The sequence below is a fragment of the Sebastes fasciatus genome, chromosome 21 (genome assembly GCF_043250625.1).
Source record: "Sebastes fasciatus isolate fSebFas1 chromosome 21, fSebFas1.pri, whole genome shotgun sequence".
Taxonomy (NCBI): Eukaryota; Metazoa; Chordata; class Actinopteri; order Perciformes; family Sebastidae; genus Sebastes; species Sebastes fasciatus.
In genome coordinates, this window is record NC_133815.1 from 18,503,521 (window position 1) to 18,520,266 (window position 16,746).

The 16,746-nt window shown below is 41.0% G+C and overlaps 1 protein-coding gene across 15 annotated transcripts in view; it reads right to left on the minus strand.

Annotated features, from left to right (window-relative positions):
• Positions 1-1,080: 1,080 nt before the first annotated feature.
• The window catches only part of LOC141759304 (uncharacterized), a 126,245-nt gene continuing 110,579 nt past the window's right edge, over positions 1,081-16,746 (minus strand). For 9 of the 15 annotated variants that reach the window (XM_074621276.1, XM_074621272.1, XM_074621273.1 and 6 more), the window contains 7 exons: positions 14,885-15,192; positions 14,403-14,459; positions 12,392-12,484; positions 11,158-11,239; positions 9,620-9,732; positions 6,743-6,935; positions 5,604-5,754 (listed from right to left, as the gene is read on the minus strand). In XM_074621276.1, coding sequence (XP_074477377.1) covers positions 5,747-5,754; positions 6,743-6,935; positions 9,620-9,732; positions 11,158-11,239; positions 12,392-12,484; positions 14,403-14,459; positions 14,885-15,192 — 854 coding nt within the window. In that variant the 3' untranslated portion in view covers positions 5,604-5,746. The other 6 variants (XM_074621278.1, XM_074621274.1, XM_074621270.1 and 3 more) reach the window with 5 other exon arrangements.

Sequence of the window (16,746 nt, forward strand, 5' to 3'; positions counted from 1 at the left end):
GTTTATAAGGACTTTCTGATTGGCAAATAGCAAAACACACAAGAAATGGAAAAGGAGGAGGGAGGGAGGGAGGGAGGAGTGTGAGTGTATGAAGGGCCAGATAGGCTACAAGTGTTTTAAAACTTAAACACAAGGCAACAACCTGAGACTAGTGTGGGGGAGTCAGTGGCTCGTAGGGTGCCAGAGAGAGGGAAAAGGAAAGAGAGAACAACAGACTGATATTTAGAGAAAGAGAGAAATAGTGCAACAAAGATAAGTGAAGCGAGAGACCAGAACCAGTATCTTTAAAAATAAAAAGGAGGGTATTCTTTTAAGCCATATCATTTTATGTATATAATATTTTGCTAGGATAATAATTAATCAAATTAATTATGTAAATCTCATCTGCCGAAAAACAGGTATTGTTGACAATGAGTAAATCTTTCTTATTATGATATCTTTTTCAAAATGTTTTGAGAGATTCTTCTGTAAATGAAACCAAAAAGAAGTTGCAAAAACATGTTCAATAGTTTCCCCTTCACAATTGCAAAAAGTGCATCTATTGTTAACAGTTACGAAGAACTTGCAAAATATTATCTTTAGCAGGGTAGTACCTGTGTACAATCTCAGACTGTGGATCAGACTGGCTAGTATTTAAAATATTTAAAAAAACAATAACTAAAAAAAGGAAAGAAAAAAAGGAAAACCGTAGATACTGAAATAGTAATATATAACACTCATTTAGTGAGTTATTTTGTAGAATATATTTTAAATCAAGCTGCACTTTTATCTCTGTGAGGCCTTGAATCAAATACCTTCTTTCTTCCTCATATCTCCCACAGTAATTACATCTACCTAAATAGTGTGCGTGTGAACGTGTCGTGTGTCCAAATTGCCCCAAATTCAACACAACGCTCCCTCGGGTCCCAAGCAATACACCCTCCAAGTGTGAAGTTGATCAGATGAACAATTCTTGAAATATGCGAAGGACACACCTACATAAACACAGACAGACAGATAGACGGAGATTTGTTGCTTTATAGCTGATAACACCTCCTTTAACATTTCTGAAATTGTTTGAAACAGATAAACGAACACAAATGAGAGTTTTAGTCCATTTTATTTCATGTTCAATAATCACATCACTAATTAACAAGTAATCACAATAAACACTTTTTTTTTCCAAACCAAAAAATAAAATTCTAATTAATGAAGAAAAAAAACAACAAAAAAAAACGACAGCACAAAAAAAACAATGAGGAGGTTCTGCAAATGACATAGTAAGTCTACCTAACACATCCCATTGTTGTTTTTCAGCATGCTCTGCAGGTACAGTAGGTGTTCATTAGCTAGTGTAACTCTTGCATGAGTGCAGTGGCGGTAGACGAAGCTCTACAACACTTCTTGGATAGATTACTGAGGAGCATTTATTACACAAGCCAAACCTGACGACTATAGTTAGTTAACCTTAGACAAGGATGTGTTAGGGTCTCGGTGTGTGTGACTCTCCAGGGCAGGTTGTTGCTTTTTGAGTGTAGCAGCCAATATGTTTGATATGCAGTACTCCCATTGACCTCTACACTTAGTGCCTGCTTGAACAAGAAATTCCCTTTGCCCACTGTGATATACAGTGTCGTGTGTTTCAGGTGCATTAGCTTCAATCTGCTTGGTTCTTTTATGAACCCGCAGAATGTCCTGAATGACAAGTTTACCAGGTAGTCCCAACATTATTCTCATCTCTTAAGACTGGGCATGATTAAACAGTGTGTAGGCATAATTGTGCACTACAAATTTAGTTTAAAAAAATTTCTTAAATGAATTAAGCTCTACAGTACGTTGCCAGTTCAACATTTCTAAATCAAGCTGCCGTTACAGCGCGTTCAATAAAATCAGATTTTATGAGATTTTAAAGATTTTCTAAGTGTTGTATTGGGGTTCAAATCTTCGTCGTGCACATCCTCGGAGGAACTCCGGGACACAGTTTGCCAAAACTGGTTGTCACAAATCCCTTCAACCGTGAGAGCACAACCACCACGAGGCTACAGGAACACAACGATAAATACATATACAAAAGTGTTGCGTCTTTAGTACAATATATCTCAAAAGACATTCTTTCACTTCAGTGGCCCCTTTCTAATGAAAAAGGCAAACTTTTTCAATTTGTCATACTAATAATCAGAATAATAGTCATAATAAAACGCGTCCTCCCCTTAGAACCTTTAAAGGTACATGGACATAAAAGCTGTTCTCAACAAACCCACCCAACCAACCAACCCCGCTGATGCTGATGCTGTTGTTGTTGCTGTTGCTGTCTTTTGTTCTTTTGTAGGGCCGTAAAGAGTGCATCAACAATAAAATATCTATATACATCCGTGTGCAATCTCATAAGTAGTGGTAAGTAAAAACTCTGGGGTGAAAGCAAAGCTAAAACATGGTTGGTGGACAGGCACAAGGGAGCTAAGCGACAGCCGTGGCACAAACAAAGCAATTCAACTATTTGATGACGGCTTATCTTTGAGCAACACTCAATCCTCAACTGGCAGAAAACAACTCCCAACATCTGCATGTGAAACATTCCCACTTTTCAAAAGACATTGATTAGAAGTTATTGCCTATTTTTGTCAAAATAAAAATGTGATTTTTCGTCAAAGGTTTTGCTTTCTTATGTAAAATTGAAAGGAATTCCAAATATAAAACAAAAATAATGACTGAATCTGAATGGATGTGAATAGTGAGGGCACTGTAATTCAGTTTATTGCTCTATTCATGTCATCACGCAAAATCACATTCATAATGAAGTTATTTAGGATCACTTGTTCATAGAGGGGTATTTGAACTATTAATTGAATACCAACACTCCATCACAGTGAGCCCTCTTTGATATATTAAAGCATTAAGGTGCAATTTAGTTCCGTCGAAGATTCATAATCTTCTTTAACAATCATTTGATTCATTAATTTCAGATTTAAACTGGGATGTAAAAAAGTCTTGTATGGCTGCTTGTGTTTAAAGAATATTCAACATTTGAGAAGTTTGTCTAAGATGATAAAGCTGCACTAATCAAAATATTTTTGTATGAACAATGGGTCGAATGTGTAATATGAGAGGTGTCGCTCGTAGTGATGAACCCACCCGACTCTGCAGCTCACCTCAGAGCATTTTAGCATCTTTCAGCTCATTGTTTTGTTGTTTTACGGTTTCTTCTTCTCTCATTAACACACGTTTCCAGCTGCAACGGGCAGCAAAAAGGTTCTGACAAACCCAAAGTACGCTACCTGCCCAGCACCGAACAGCAGACAGACACAGTTAGCAGCTAGCTGGTGAACATAGTGGAGCTTTTTTCAGCAAGGAGCGGGATTATTGGTTCAAATGAATGCTAATGTTGATCTGATGTGTCTGCTAGATGTGTAAAGAGGCAGTTTGCCAACACATTTGCCATAACAACTTCATAAAGTCATTTTCGGTTTCAGTATGATACCCAGCCCTTGTTATAACACTATACTTAAAACTGAGCGAGGAAGTGATGCAGTGATGGTTGACAAGTGACTAATGAGCAGAATCAATTTTACAAGGATTTTTGTAACTGATATATCACTGAAATTAAATTCTACTAAAAAAATCAGATCATCCATCTATGTTTGAGCCATGGAGTCATTGTATGCAACCCAGTTTGAAGCGGTAGAATTAATGATGAAACTACGAGGTGGAACAACAACCATCAGAAAACCAGCTCTCCCTGTCCGTCCGTGTTCAAAGTCATCATTTGAGTAACAACACATCTGGACTGCCCCAGAGATATACATATGGTACCAAACCACAACACTTGGAGTCATAATGCACAAAGGCTTTCAGCTCTGGGCGTGATATTATAGAATCTGGCCATGCATTAATAAAGGCAATCGGAGGCAACAGTTGAATACATTGCTACAAGAGAAGAGTATAAAGCCACATCATGTTCCACTGCCAATACTCCAACAAGAAAAGACATATTAGAGATGGTTTTTCAGCTACTGCCAAACAACATGCTACCATAACCCTCATAGAAACACCTGAAATGGGACAACAACCGAGACTACACAACTACCAGGACAGCTTGATTTACAGAATTTCCCTTAAAACAGCAATACCCCTGACGTTTTTTTTGTCCATTTTGTCAACTTTGTCTGAGCAGTTTTAGGCGTGAGCCTGCGTCATCCTCGCTTACTGTAGATTTCAGGTAAGGAGAAGAGGAGGCACATACGAGACACACAGACTGCGTTAACCTTAGAGACATCTTCCTCATCTCCTTCTGGACCTGCATGTTCAGTTAAAGCTTCTCTACTTCAGCAAACTATTGCATTTCACACACTTTCTTGCCATCGATGTAGAGCACACTTCAAATGCTTCTTTCCCACCCTTCCCAGCAACACTTTCCTCCTCCCTCTGAATATCCTCACTGTGTGTCTTAAGTTTACAAAAACCTGTGCGTGTTTCCAAGATTTTCTGAGAGCTACCGGGGAAAAAACAGAGCACCCACTGTATTGCTTACGCAGGAAGAAACGTACAATAAATAAATAAAACCTGGTTTTAAAATCAAAGAAACTAGAAGGAAAGAAAGAGGAAAACAGAAATAAGATCCGAACAGAACACCAAAGCTCATTTTTACACAATTTTTGTCACTCAAACACACCATCACAAACACAGAGAATAAAGAGTTAAACAGCCTGAAATGGTTTCAAACAGCCTACTTGTTGTCTAGTTTTTTTGTTTGTCAGCTTGTTTTTATGGTAAGTGATATTGAGGAGACAGGAAGGTGGTGAAGCAGATGAGATGGACATTGAATAACTATGTTATGTTATTGAAGCAGAGAGGAAGTGGTTATTGGGGGAAAAAAAACAGCCCCTTAAAGTCACGAGGAAAAAGGGAAGCCATGACAGAAAAGCCATAGGTGAGTCTCAGAGGGGTTTCCACGCTGCTCGGTTGACAAATGAAGTGATCGCTGCTTATTTGGTGTCTGGAGATGAGAGATGATGCAGGGTCAGAACACACCACCAGGCTGTGGGGGGAAAAAAAGGATCCAAGTGAATCCCACTGATTCCAGGTCAGCCAGCTTGGAGGAGACGCAACCAAATATGTGAGAGAACCTCCACATAGATTCCCACCAAGGCCCAAGCTTAGTCTATACAGTCACTTCAGCCACATATACGGGGGGAAAGGGGAGCTACTGTATGTTGCATGATGATGAGCTCAGATGTGAGAGAGGAGACGTGATAACATGATACTAGAACTATTGGATGATTCAAAACTTTTTGCAATGACAGATTTAAGATAAAGGATGCTTTTTAGGGCTGGATGGGGGGCAAGAAAGGAGAAGATCCGTTTGAGGAGCTGCTGGTGTCCCCCTTGGCCTCCACCTGGAGACGCAGCGAGGAGGGGGCGGAGGGGGAGCCGACGCAGCCCGCAGGAGCAGACGGTTCAACGAGGGAGACGCTGCGAGGAGTCGGGTGGTGTAGAGAGTGGGAGGAACCGTGTGGGTGGGGTCTGTTGTCGTCCTGGGGGGGCGGCCAGGTGATGATGTCGGCGCCGTGGTCCGTGCGAGAGCGAGCATTCTCGCGGAAGTTGAGCTTGAAACACTCAATCTGCGGCAGAAAGGTTGGAAAGAAAAAAGGGGGGCGGGGAGGGAAGAGGAGGAGGAGGAGGTAAGGGAGATATAAAAAAATATATATAGGGCGGGGGGGAGGTGGTGTTGTGGGGGGGTTGAGATGAGGAGGGCAGAGGGATAGTAGAGTTAGATGCCTGCAAGATAAGAAGTCAAAAGATGGTGGTGTGATCAGGTGTGCCTTTGTACCGCAGACAATATGATAAATACAAAACAGGTTTACACTCAGTCACAGAGACAGTTCATCTCAGCCAGGGAGAGTAAAATGAATTCAGATGTTTCCCGGCAACAGGATCATCACCGGGCGTCTTTGTCTCCTCCTTCCGTGTTTGCTACATGGGAATCAAACCCTGAACCGACAGCAGATGAGGCTCACCCTTGCATGGCAACGATGTCACGTGATCACGTGAGAATCACGGTATCAAATGTCACATGAAAATCCATCTTGTCAGGCTTCAAGTGATGCGTTTTTGTCCGGCTCGCCAGATAACGGACCAATCAGCATCCTGTGAGGAGCTACTGGCAGCTAGGCTTAGGATTGTGAGACCTGAGACCCTGAGACCATAGTGTGAGGCGACTGTTGGTTCTAAACAACAATATGTCAGATCAGCACATACGGGTACTTTGCAAAAAGTCAAGGCCGCGCCCCCTTTTGGGGGATAGAAAACTGAAGATCCCATAGACTTCAATGCACTTCGTCGTATGTTTGGATTGTAATTTTGACAAGTTCGTATGAATTCATCTCTTGTTATACAAATGTTTGTTTTATACACATTTCGAATAATTATTTTGCGATCTTGCCTGAACCTGAGCGTTGGCGATACCTTAATAAATGAAGGTTGATCGCTGTCATGCTCCTTCAGTCTTCCCCCGTCCAACACAGTGGAGGATATTGCTGATCCAGACTTCTCTACATATTTGATTGAATCACGTTAGGCTGAGTGTTGTCTGTAAATAACCAACGTGTTAATAACCAACTGTTTGATCTATAGGCTGAGATTTAGTTGAGATGTTTCATTCAACCACCTGCCAAGTATTTTTTGAAAGTGCCTGCCTTTTTCCAAACAGTTTCCAAAGATGGCTTCAGGGTCAGGTTAGATGAGACTGGCACACAAACAAACTTACTTGTCTCTGGGATGAGAGTGTCCAGAGCCTGGGGCTCCCGGAGGCCCTCACTATCACAGGGAGCCCCCTCCTTCAGCCCATTCTCCTGGGCAGCAGGGCTCCCTGCCTGCCCTGGCTCGGAGCCTGGGGCCGGAGCCGCGGTGCCACTAAGGGGAGTCCCATTCCCCTCTGTTGTCTCCTGAGCCCCCTCAGCCTAGAAACACATAGCACGGCGTGTCAATCGATGGGGATGGAACAACCTGGCTCCAAATCTCATAGACCTACATTAATATAGTTCTGTACATAGTTATTTCCATATAATTCAGGTAGACAGATGTTTTGCTAAAAGCATTAAAAGATCTGGAGCCAGACTAAGGTGGAGGGAGATGAAATTACAAAAGAAGAATAACTGGAGCATAAAACGTTCACATGAATGCAATGATCAAAAGCAAATTGTAAATTCAAGCACATCATATAAAAAAAAGCAGATGCAAAGTGTAAAATGTGTAGAAATGATGTCGTTCCTGAACCACGAACCCTTCTGCATGATCTCATATACACATCTGTAAAAATACTGAATGCTATTATTTTCCTTGGCGGACGTAAATGTAAAATGACCGCAAGAGTTCTCATAGAAACACAGCAAATGTCCAAACATATCAGAACGACACCCGGGAGAAACCTGCCAAATAAAGAGGACTGATTGGCTTTATTCTTTACGCCCTTCAGCAGAAGTAGACTGAAACACCCTAAATACATCACATCACTTGTACTCACTTTAAGAAAACATGTTTCTGTCAGTAAAGTCATTAGGCGGGCTTCGAGGACAAAGCTGGCAAAGCTATATATTTTTCTTAATTTCAACAAATCCCATGCAAAGGAGAAGGGGTCTATCTGCAGGCTCGCGGGCTACACGGCACGCCCACTTTGCTAAAAGTACAGCACGCCCCCTGAGATAACTTCCAGGATTAACATTCTTATTTTAACCATGGATGTATGATACGAACTGGATATTGGAGACTCTTGATAGCGACACATCATGAGACAGGCTGTGGGGCATTAGCCTACACAGTTGTAGAATAAAACATGAGATATTGTCTTTCCAACAAACACAAAAGAACGTACGAGCATGTTTCAACGCTCTACTCATCATTTTTAAAAATAGATTTCAGTTAACGCTGATCACACAGGCTCTCTCAGACAGGTTGTTAATATTATGTGAATGCTATTTTTAATGCATCTTCACTAGGTTGGAGGGTGCCGGTGATGATAACTGGTCGTGCAAAAACCGTGTGTGAAGATGAGAATGTGGGTGAAGGATGGGATCATGCAGTGATCATGAGCTGCCATAGGCTGAGGGGACAGGTGACATCATTCGGTGACATCATTTCCGATCAATTTGCTCAAAAGATCTTTTCTCTCTTTTAAGTTCGCAAGCCCATCCCACACAGTAACCCATGATTAGGTGACTTAAATCCTTTTGGATTATATTTTTGTTTTGTAAACGTCTATGACCACCATCTGTATGCATATCTTCTCTCATTCTCTCTCTCTAAATGTGTTGTTGACCTTGAGGAATCCAGACAATTGCAGCCGGTTGCAGGTGCAGAGGGTTTGAGATGGTTCAGGTTGCTGCAGACGGTTTATGACAGACTGTCATCATCATTAGTGATTGTAGCTTGAAGCCAACCAAACATCTCCTAGTTTATGAGCACAGTGGTGGAGCGAGGCAAGCACGAAAAACCTGAAACCCCTGAAGTCACAGCGCTCAGACAATGACTTAAATAATAACTTCAAACCAAGCTGAAAGTGCTTCACTGCCCTCTCTGATTGACACTTCAAAGTCTGGCTCTGAAAACTCATTTAGTCCATTTATCAGGTTCTTACTCTGAGTGATGGGGTCCTACATGAACACACTATTATCTGCCAAAGTTAGAACAGGTTTGATTGTCTCACATGAGATATTTGTATTTCTCTGTCATCTTCTGACTGTTTTGAAGTTGGAGCCGCGGTATCGTGGTCTCGCCCACACACCGGCCCGAGCCAATCACGAGCCGAGCACTGCCGCAGCTTCTTATTGATTTGAGAATCAGAGCTGTCAATCATGACGTCTCACCCCCTTTTTTACAGCATCAAATAACTAATTAAAACCAAACTTAGCAGAAAAATTAACACTTGAACATACATCACTGTGATAAGAACTACCTAAAATTACATGGAGGAGGGCGGGGTTTATGACCTATACTGCAGCCGGCCACCAGGGGGCGATCCAGATGTTTTGGCCTCACTTTTGGGGAGCTGTCTAGTTGCCCATCTTTATATACAGTCTATGATGTGTATACATACTTGGTCAGTAAAGGTGATTCAGAGTTTTTATTTTTCAATTAATCATTAGCTTATTTAGTCATGAATGTCTAATGTTATAGAGAAAGACTTTAAGTTTCTCTTTAAAGAGCAGAGCTATGACTTTACTTAAGACCAGAGGTTCTGGTCAACATTCTGGACAACAACAAAAACAACAACAACAACCATTGCGGAAGTATTGCATAGGTAGACCCACAATCAAAAACTGGAATTACTCCATGAATAACTAATGCCATAATGGGCTGCTTTTATCTGGACACATTTACTCTTTCAGTAAACTGAACTGAATTTTTATTTGCTAATGTACTGTGAAAACTGATTCATCTTCATTGTGATTGTCTGGCTCATAAAAAAGACTTCAGGACTCCCTGGAAGAAGAGATCTTGTATCTTAATGGGACCTTCCCGGTTAAATAAAGCATAAATTAAATAAATAATTACAGAAAGCGCCCTGATCTGCAGAATGTAAAAACAACAGTTGATAGTAACAGTGTGCACGCAGACTGAACGCTGTCTCCATGCATGATAACCTCACCTTGATGTCTCCTCCACCAGGTGAATGGCTCACGTTGTCCGTGGAGCCCACTTTGGACTGAGCCTTTTCCCTGAAACTCACTTTGTGGGACTCGACCTTCACGGCGCCACCGCCTGCAGCACACATGGACAATCAGTCTGATAATCATACACATGCATGCATGGACACAATGAGCATGTGCAAAACAGATACAGCTTCTACACAGCCTTCTTTAATGGAAACCAGTTCATCATGTCAAGAGTGAATTTCACGCAGTTTTGTTTTCTGCTATTATTATTTCTTCAAACCATTATTGCTACTTACGCATTCAGATTTATAAACGTGCATGTGCACTAGATATGTGTGCTTATTATTTATATACATTTTATTCAATATGTAAATTTTTTTTTACACGTTTTTCTATTCATTTTTCTTTATTATTTCAATCATTACTTTGAATGTATCTTATATATTCATTTACTCATTATTATTATTATTATTATGTAAAGAATATTTGATACAAGGTGAGGTACATTATCAATAATATCTCATTACCACTTTTTTTCTATAATTATTAATTTCTTAAGTAATTTTATTTAATTTTTCTGTATTTATCTGTATTATAGTCATATTATCTGTATTTCAATATTTGTTTTAAAAACAAAGACTTGTTGATACATATTAAATTGTGAAATAAGCTTTTTGCTCTTAAAAAGAAATCTTAAAAAAAAAGTTGCTCTGATGTTCTTAAAGGACAAAACTGTCATCAAAAGAATAAAATTAAATATTCATATTATTTTCCACTTTCACTGAGTTAATTTTTTTAACCATCAGTGTTTGATTTTTTTTTTTTTTTAAAACTCCCACTTGTTACCTTAGTGTACATAAATTTCCCTGTCCTACAACTGCTGTAAAAATACTATATATTAATATTATTTTGAGTTAACTTTTTTAACCAACTACAGTCCTGATTATCATTACCAAATATTCATTAATTATTATAATTTCAACCCTTCAAATGCCAGTTTGTTTACATAATGTCACTGTTTTTTTTATGTAAAAAAAGAAAGCACAAATTATTGAATTTTTTTCTGTATAGTCAAGCTAGGGGGATTTTTTTCACAGTCTGGGATATGTCAACATAGATTTTGATGCATTTTTTTTTTTTTAGTGCAGGAAACCAGTTAATGGCATGTATCTGCCTCATATGGCAAACATGAGTAAATGGCTAAATCTGGTGGGAAATAGTAAAAACTACAATTTTGAAGGCAGGGCTCTAAATTGAAAGCTTGATATGATAGAATGCATGATTTAATGCTGTAATGGCTGTGGGATCACACATTTTGCTTGTAATGGGTGTCAGTACAATCTCAAACATTATAACTTTCATGAAGGACTGATGTATTAGACTGCATTAATACTATCTAGGTGTACCTAATGAACTGCTAATGAACACAGTGTACATCGAGAAAGACCATCCAACAGCTTTAGAGCACCATGCAATGAATAAAATGATGGATCAAATAGAATAGGGGTCAAAACTGCATTTCCCAGCTCACCCGGCTTGTACTTGATGTTGTCCTTGGAGCCGCACTTTGATGTCACCTTACTCACATCCACCTTCTTGTTGAGTATCTGCACCTGTCAAACGTCACACAAGCTGTTTTATCACCAGTGTTTCAAACATTGGACAGGGAGACGGGTCCTTTGATGGTTTCATATTTCTCCTTCAGCTGCACTAAAAGCCCTATTTACACCTCCAATAGAGTGGTGCAGGGATGACGCATTTTTGTAGGCCAACCAGGAAGTTAGTATCACCCTGGTTCCCTCGACAAAAACCCAATGGGTTGTTCCGTTGGGTTTGGAATTATTACACGTTTATGACACTTACACGTTTTGTTCAGCAGGATAATCTCCACAAATGAACACCACTTTTATGATTTTTGAAGTGTAAATGCAATCGTCAAATGTAAAAAGCTAACGTTAGACCATCCACCTTTTTTACCACCTTTGAATATTACTCACCAAAGCTTCAAAAGCCTAAAAAATGGTATTCGGAACAACCCTAGAACACAAACTTCTCCTCCATATTGTGGCAATTATGCAACAAAAACAAGACAAATTCAAACTTCAAGATCATGCTGCTTCAGTTACAATGTGATGCTGCTGAACTTTGAGAATTGTTTGACTGCAGTCTCTCATTGTTGAAGTGAACACTCAAAAAAAAAAAATACATTGCAGGTGCAGCCGGTGTAAAAATAGCAGGCACCAAAAGAAGAAGCTCAGGACGGGACAGCATCCTTTCAGGAAACCACAGATCTCAAATGTCTCTGTGGTGATACTGTCCTCGGTCCTAACAGAGACGGAGCCCGTCAGAGCCCAGTGGTGTTTGTTTGACTTTATTATTTGTTTAGTAAGTTAGTGAAAGAGCAGGACAACACAGGAAGAGTTAAAGTAAGAAAGGGACTGTGAAGCGGGTTCTAGGGAAGGGCTGATACATCAGGCTTGCTAGCATGCTGTCCAATAATTCCCTCAATCTGCAAGGGTCCAACCAAGAGCAGCACTAGGTGTTGGTGGCCTTAAGAACTGTAGCTTGACTTGAGGAGCTTTTTATATACTGTACAACTCACTCATGCTGGCACTGACAAGGACTTCTTTTTTTATTTTTAGGAGCAAAAAAAGTAACATTTCTTCTTTGCTCTGTTGTTCCTCCTCGTCACTTAATCGAGCCAAATCTGTTTGAGTAATTGGCCGATGCATACGAGCTCTGGTTGTGGGCCAGGCAGTACTTACTTTCCCTCCACCAGGAACATGCTTCATATTGTCCTTGGAGCCCAAGCGTGAAGCGACGTGGCTGAAGTCCAGCTTTTTGGTTTTTATGTGAACCTATACGGATACAGCATAGCAGCAAGAGGGAAGAGGAGAGCCGGGGCGGGCAGGGGGGATGAAATGGGAAGGAGTGAAAGGAGAGGTAAGGAAAAAGAAAAGAAAAGGAGAACAGAAGAGAGGAAAAGAAAAGAAGAAAAGAAAAGAGAAGGGGAGAAGACGTCACCATCACAGGCAGGGTTAGAAAGGAAAGGGCAGAAGGAAGTAGCAAGGTTCTCTAAGGCATTATTTGATCTTAGGTGCGCTCGATGGGCAGTTAAGCGGTCTGAAATGGTAACTCTTGCTTGTGTTGCCACTTGAATACACAAAAACTATTTTATAGAGCACACGCACGCATGCAGTAGAATATTTAAACATCCGTCACTGTTGAGGAGAATCCAGGGGAACCTAGAAGATGTTATTAACACAGATTAATGCTGTAGTTCAAAGACAGGTTAGACTGTGAGATGTTAAAGACCAAATATGACACAAAAAAACATTTTGGGTCCAAGTTAGTTGTTACAATTGTAGTAAAACTCATTGCATGTTTGTCTTCCTAAACCTGATCCCAAGTGACCAACCAGCAGGGGTCGCTATTGCAGCAACTAGGATGTGATACCTCACCGGCTTCCTGCTGATGAACAGTTGTGTGTGATGTGGATTGTAGTAGTGGCCCAGTGCTCTTGTACCAACATCATAAATTGTTATATGATGATGATTGATATATAATTGAATAGAGACTTTATGCATTCTAGATGGCTGAGTGGTACGCTGGAAGTAGAGTAGAAAAGCTGTAGTTTGCTTCAAATGGAGACATTTTGCATTACAAGATTATTAGAACCACTGGCTATTCTGAACAGCCATTAAATGGTTTGAAACTGTGTTTGAAAATGTGACAGTAAAAGATGCTGTAGGTGCTTGTATTACACAAAAGCCTGTAGCTAGTCATTTTCAATCAGCTTTGTGCCCTCAGTAGTGCAATTCATTAAAAAACAGCAAAAAAATAAGAAATGTGGTGAAAAGAAAATAGCAAAATATATCTGAACAGAAAAGCCAGAGACAGAGAGAATAAGGCCCTGTTCACACCTGGTATTAACATGCGTCCTGAGTGATCCGAACACAAGTGGACAGTTTAAAGTACGTCTGTTCACGCCTGGCATTAGAATGCGTCTCCACATGCGTCTTGAGTGACCACTTGTGATCCGATCTCACTTCTCCGCTCTATATGCAAATAAACACACGGCTAATACATCAGCCATTGTGACGTAATATTACAGGAATGTCAGTAGTAATATCCTACATACTTGTGAATTTGGGACATTTCATTAATATCAAAATATGAGGTTATTGTACCGGCGGTAGCGCTTATTACACGGCTACTTACTGAAGAAATCAATCATTTGACACAAAAACGGTTCGCCAGAGTCCGACATCAGAACTGTGTCCATAGCAACAGTCTGTTATACATAGCGACGGTCTGTTATAAAGAAATAACAGACTGTAGAATGCCATGATTGACCAATCAGAATCGAGTATTCAACACAGCTGTGTGATAAATTTGACTAAAATACAGTTGTTCAGACAGAATACAGAAGAGCACAGAGGCCGTTTCCATGCTGCGAGGCAGACAAGCGCTCCTCTATTCACCTGAGGAGCGCGGCGATCCCGCGGATCCCAGCGGGACATCAGTTGAGTAGGCGTACCTGCTACACACTTCTAAAAGAATGGGATCATATGTGGCCCAGACCACCTCTGAATGTGGTCTGAAAGATCCGATCTCACTGCGTCCTCAATGCGTCTTGAGTGCGTTCACACCTGTACTTACAGCTGTCCACTTGTGATCCAATCGCTGAGGACATTAATGTTAATACCAGGTCTGAACAGGGCCAAAAAGGTGGGAGTATGTGGTGATGGTGGGGAGGATGGGGAGGGAACTCACTTTGCCCAGGCTCGTTTCTTTGGAGGCGACGCCCCTATTCTGAGAGGCAGATGACACCTGGGGAGACAAGCCCACCCCGGGTCAACAACACGTCATAACAACACACAGGAAGAGGAGGAGGTCGGAGGGTGAAAAGTAGAAAGAGAAAGGTTCCAAAATGGGTAAAATGGGAGTAAATGAACATGCAGAGGGAAGATGGAGAGTAAAAGATGGAAAACCAAGCAAATTAACAGAGCCAAAGAAGCTGTAGTTGGTGAGATGAATGTACGAACAACTTTGTGCACTATAAATAAAGAGATATGTTACTATTTGAAGAGAAGAGATTCAGAAAGAAGTTTGAAGAGTACGTGAAGAACCACAGGAAGCCAGTGTCCCACATTAAACAGGCTTGAGGCTACATCGCCTGTTAGTTGAGGGGCAGCAAATACACCATACCCATGTAGAGGTGTGAAGGCTGCAGATGAATCCGCAGTAAGACCTACCTTCCCTCCTCCGGGCTGGTGCTTCATGTTGTCTGTAGAGCCGATCTTAGAGCGGACGTTACGGATGTCGGGGGCCGGTGCAGTGCTGGGCCGAGCCGTGGTCCTGGAGGTGGTGCTGGTGGAGGTTAGGGTTGAAGAAGTGGGCCGGGGGGTGCGGGGCACCGTGGGCTTCTTCTCTGGTGCTGTGCCAGTGGTGGAGGAGGGTGTGGCCGGTTTGGCTGCTGTGGTTCGAGTACGAGAGGCAGCGATGGTGGAAGTAGCGCTGCGGCTGGTGGTGGTGGTGGTGGTCTTCGGCTTGGTAGAGTCGGCTGGGAAAGAGAGAGAGAGAGGGAGAATTAGGCCGGAGATGTACTACTTGCTTTTTAATAATTCAAAATGAAAAAAAAATAAAAAATTCTGAGGATGTATACAACCAACTCTCCCAACGGATGCAGGATACGCAAGGCAGTGATCACATAGTTAAAAGTAAGTTCATCTCTGGCCTTATTCAAAGCTTTAAGTGTTTCATTGCAAAACTAGATATTGATTATTTTAATGGCCTCACTTAAAGAAGCAGTAGGCAAGATGAAAAAGATTAAAAAAAAGAGTTATTTTTATAAAACGGTCACTGTATCCTGATAATAGTGGATGAAAAAAAATCATGTGCCTCTGTGCCTCTGAAAATAGAGCCATGAGGAGGTGCAGAAGTCTAGTTCTCTCTCAATACACTTGAATTATAATATGCTATGAAAGGTTATTTTTGCCCAGTGATGCCAAAAAATTGTTGCCAACTGAAGCTTTAAAAATAATAATAATTCTTTGCTACGTTTAAAGCAACAATGCACAAATGATGCCCAAAGGCAATATGCTTAAGACTGGAAATGATTTTAAAGTGCATTATGTATTCAGAAACACTCTCTCTCTCTCTCTCTCTCTCTCTCTCTCTCTCTCTCTCTCTCACACAGTAAACCCAAAGCCAAACCACAAAGGATCCCATCTGTCATTTACAGTCAACCCTGACAGATACGTGACAGAAGAAAGAAGACAAAACAGAAATGGGAGTAGCTAGAAAGCAGGCCAGAGAGACACAATTAAAGACAAATCATCTTCTTATATCAACATGTATTTTAACATTGAACTAACACCAGGCACCTTCTTTTGAATCATACTCTTCCACCTCTCGAAAACTTGCACTTTTATCTCCCGCTGGTTTGAGTGAATACATTTCAGCATATTCCAGTCCAGCGTGCTAAGCCACATTGCCGCTTAAAAATCTGTCAATTCACTTTTCTATATGTCAGCTTTTTCTTCAAGGCACTGCATGCTGAACCATGTGTCCTGCTGTCAATCCTCCCCTGAGAGCCTTTGGTGTATCTCCAGCTCCTGTTAAGACATGTTTAATTGAAGAAATCCTCCCGCTGTATCAGCAGGAGCTGCAGACTTCTGTCAATAGCAAGGGGACTGTAATCCACACACTGCTGTGGTGAAGGTTTCTAACTCTCCAGGGCCTTTCAGCTATAAAGCTCTCTCTCTCTCTTTCTACGAGCCTGCCCAGCATTGTCATGCTCGGACAATGTGCGTTGCGGTGTCACACTCTTGCTGACAGCTCTCACGTTGCCAAAATGTGAACTAATGTGTCGACAGGAGTTAGTAAAGCTGTAACTGTGTGGGAAGAGAGAGAGAGAGAGGGGAGGATTACAGAAGAGGAGAGTGAAGAAGAAAGAGGACAGAAATATATGCAGAGATGAAAAGCATAGAGGGAGGGAGGTCAGACAGTAGCTGGGAATGATGTTGGGAATTTATTCAATACTACATTCTAGCTAATATTGAGATCATTCCATTGACTGTGGCTATAAAAAATCTGTCTGTAAAACCAGAAAAAA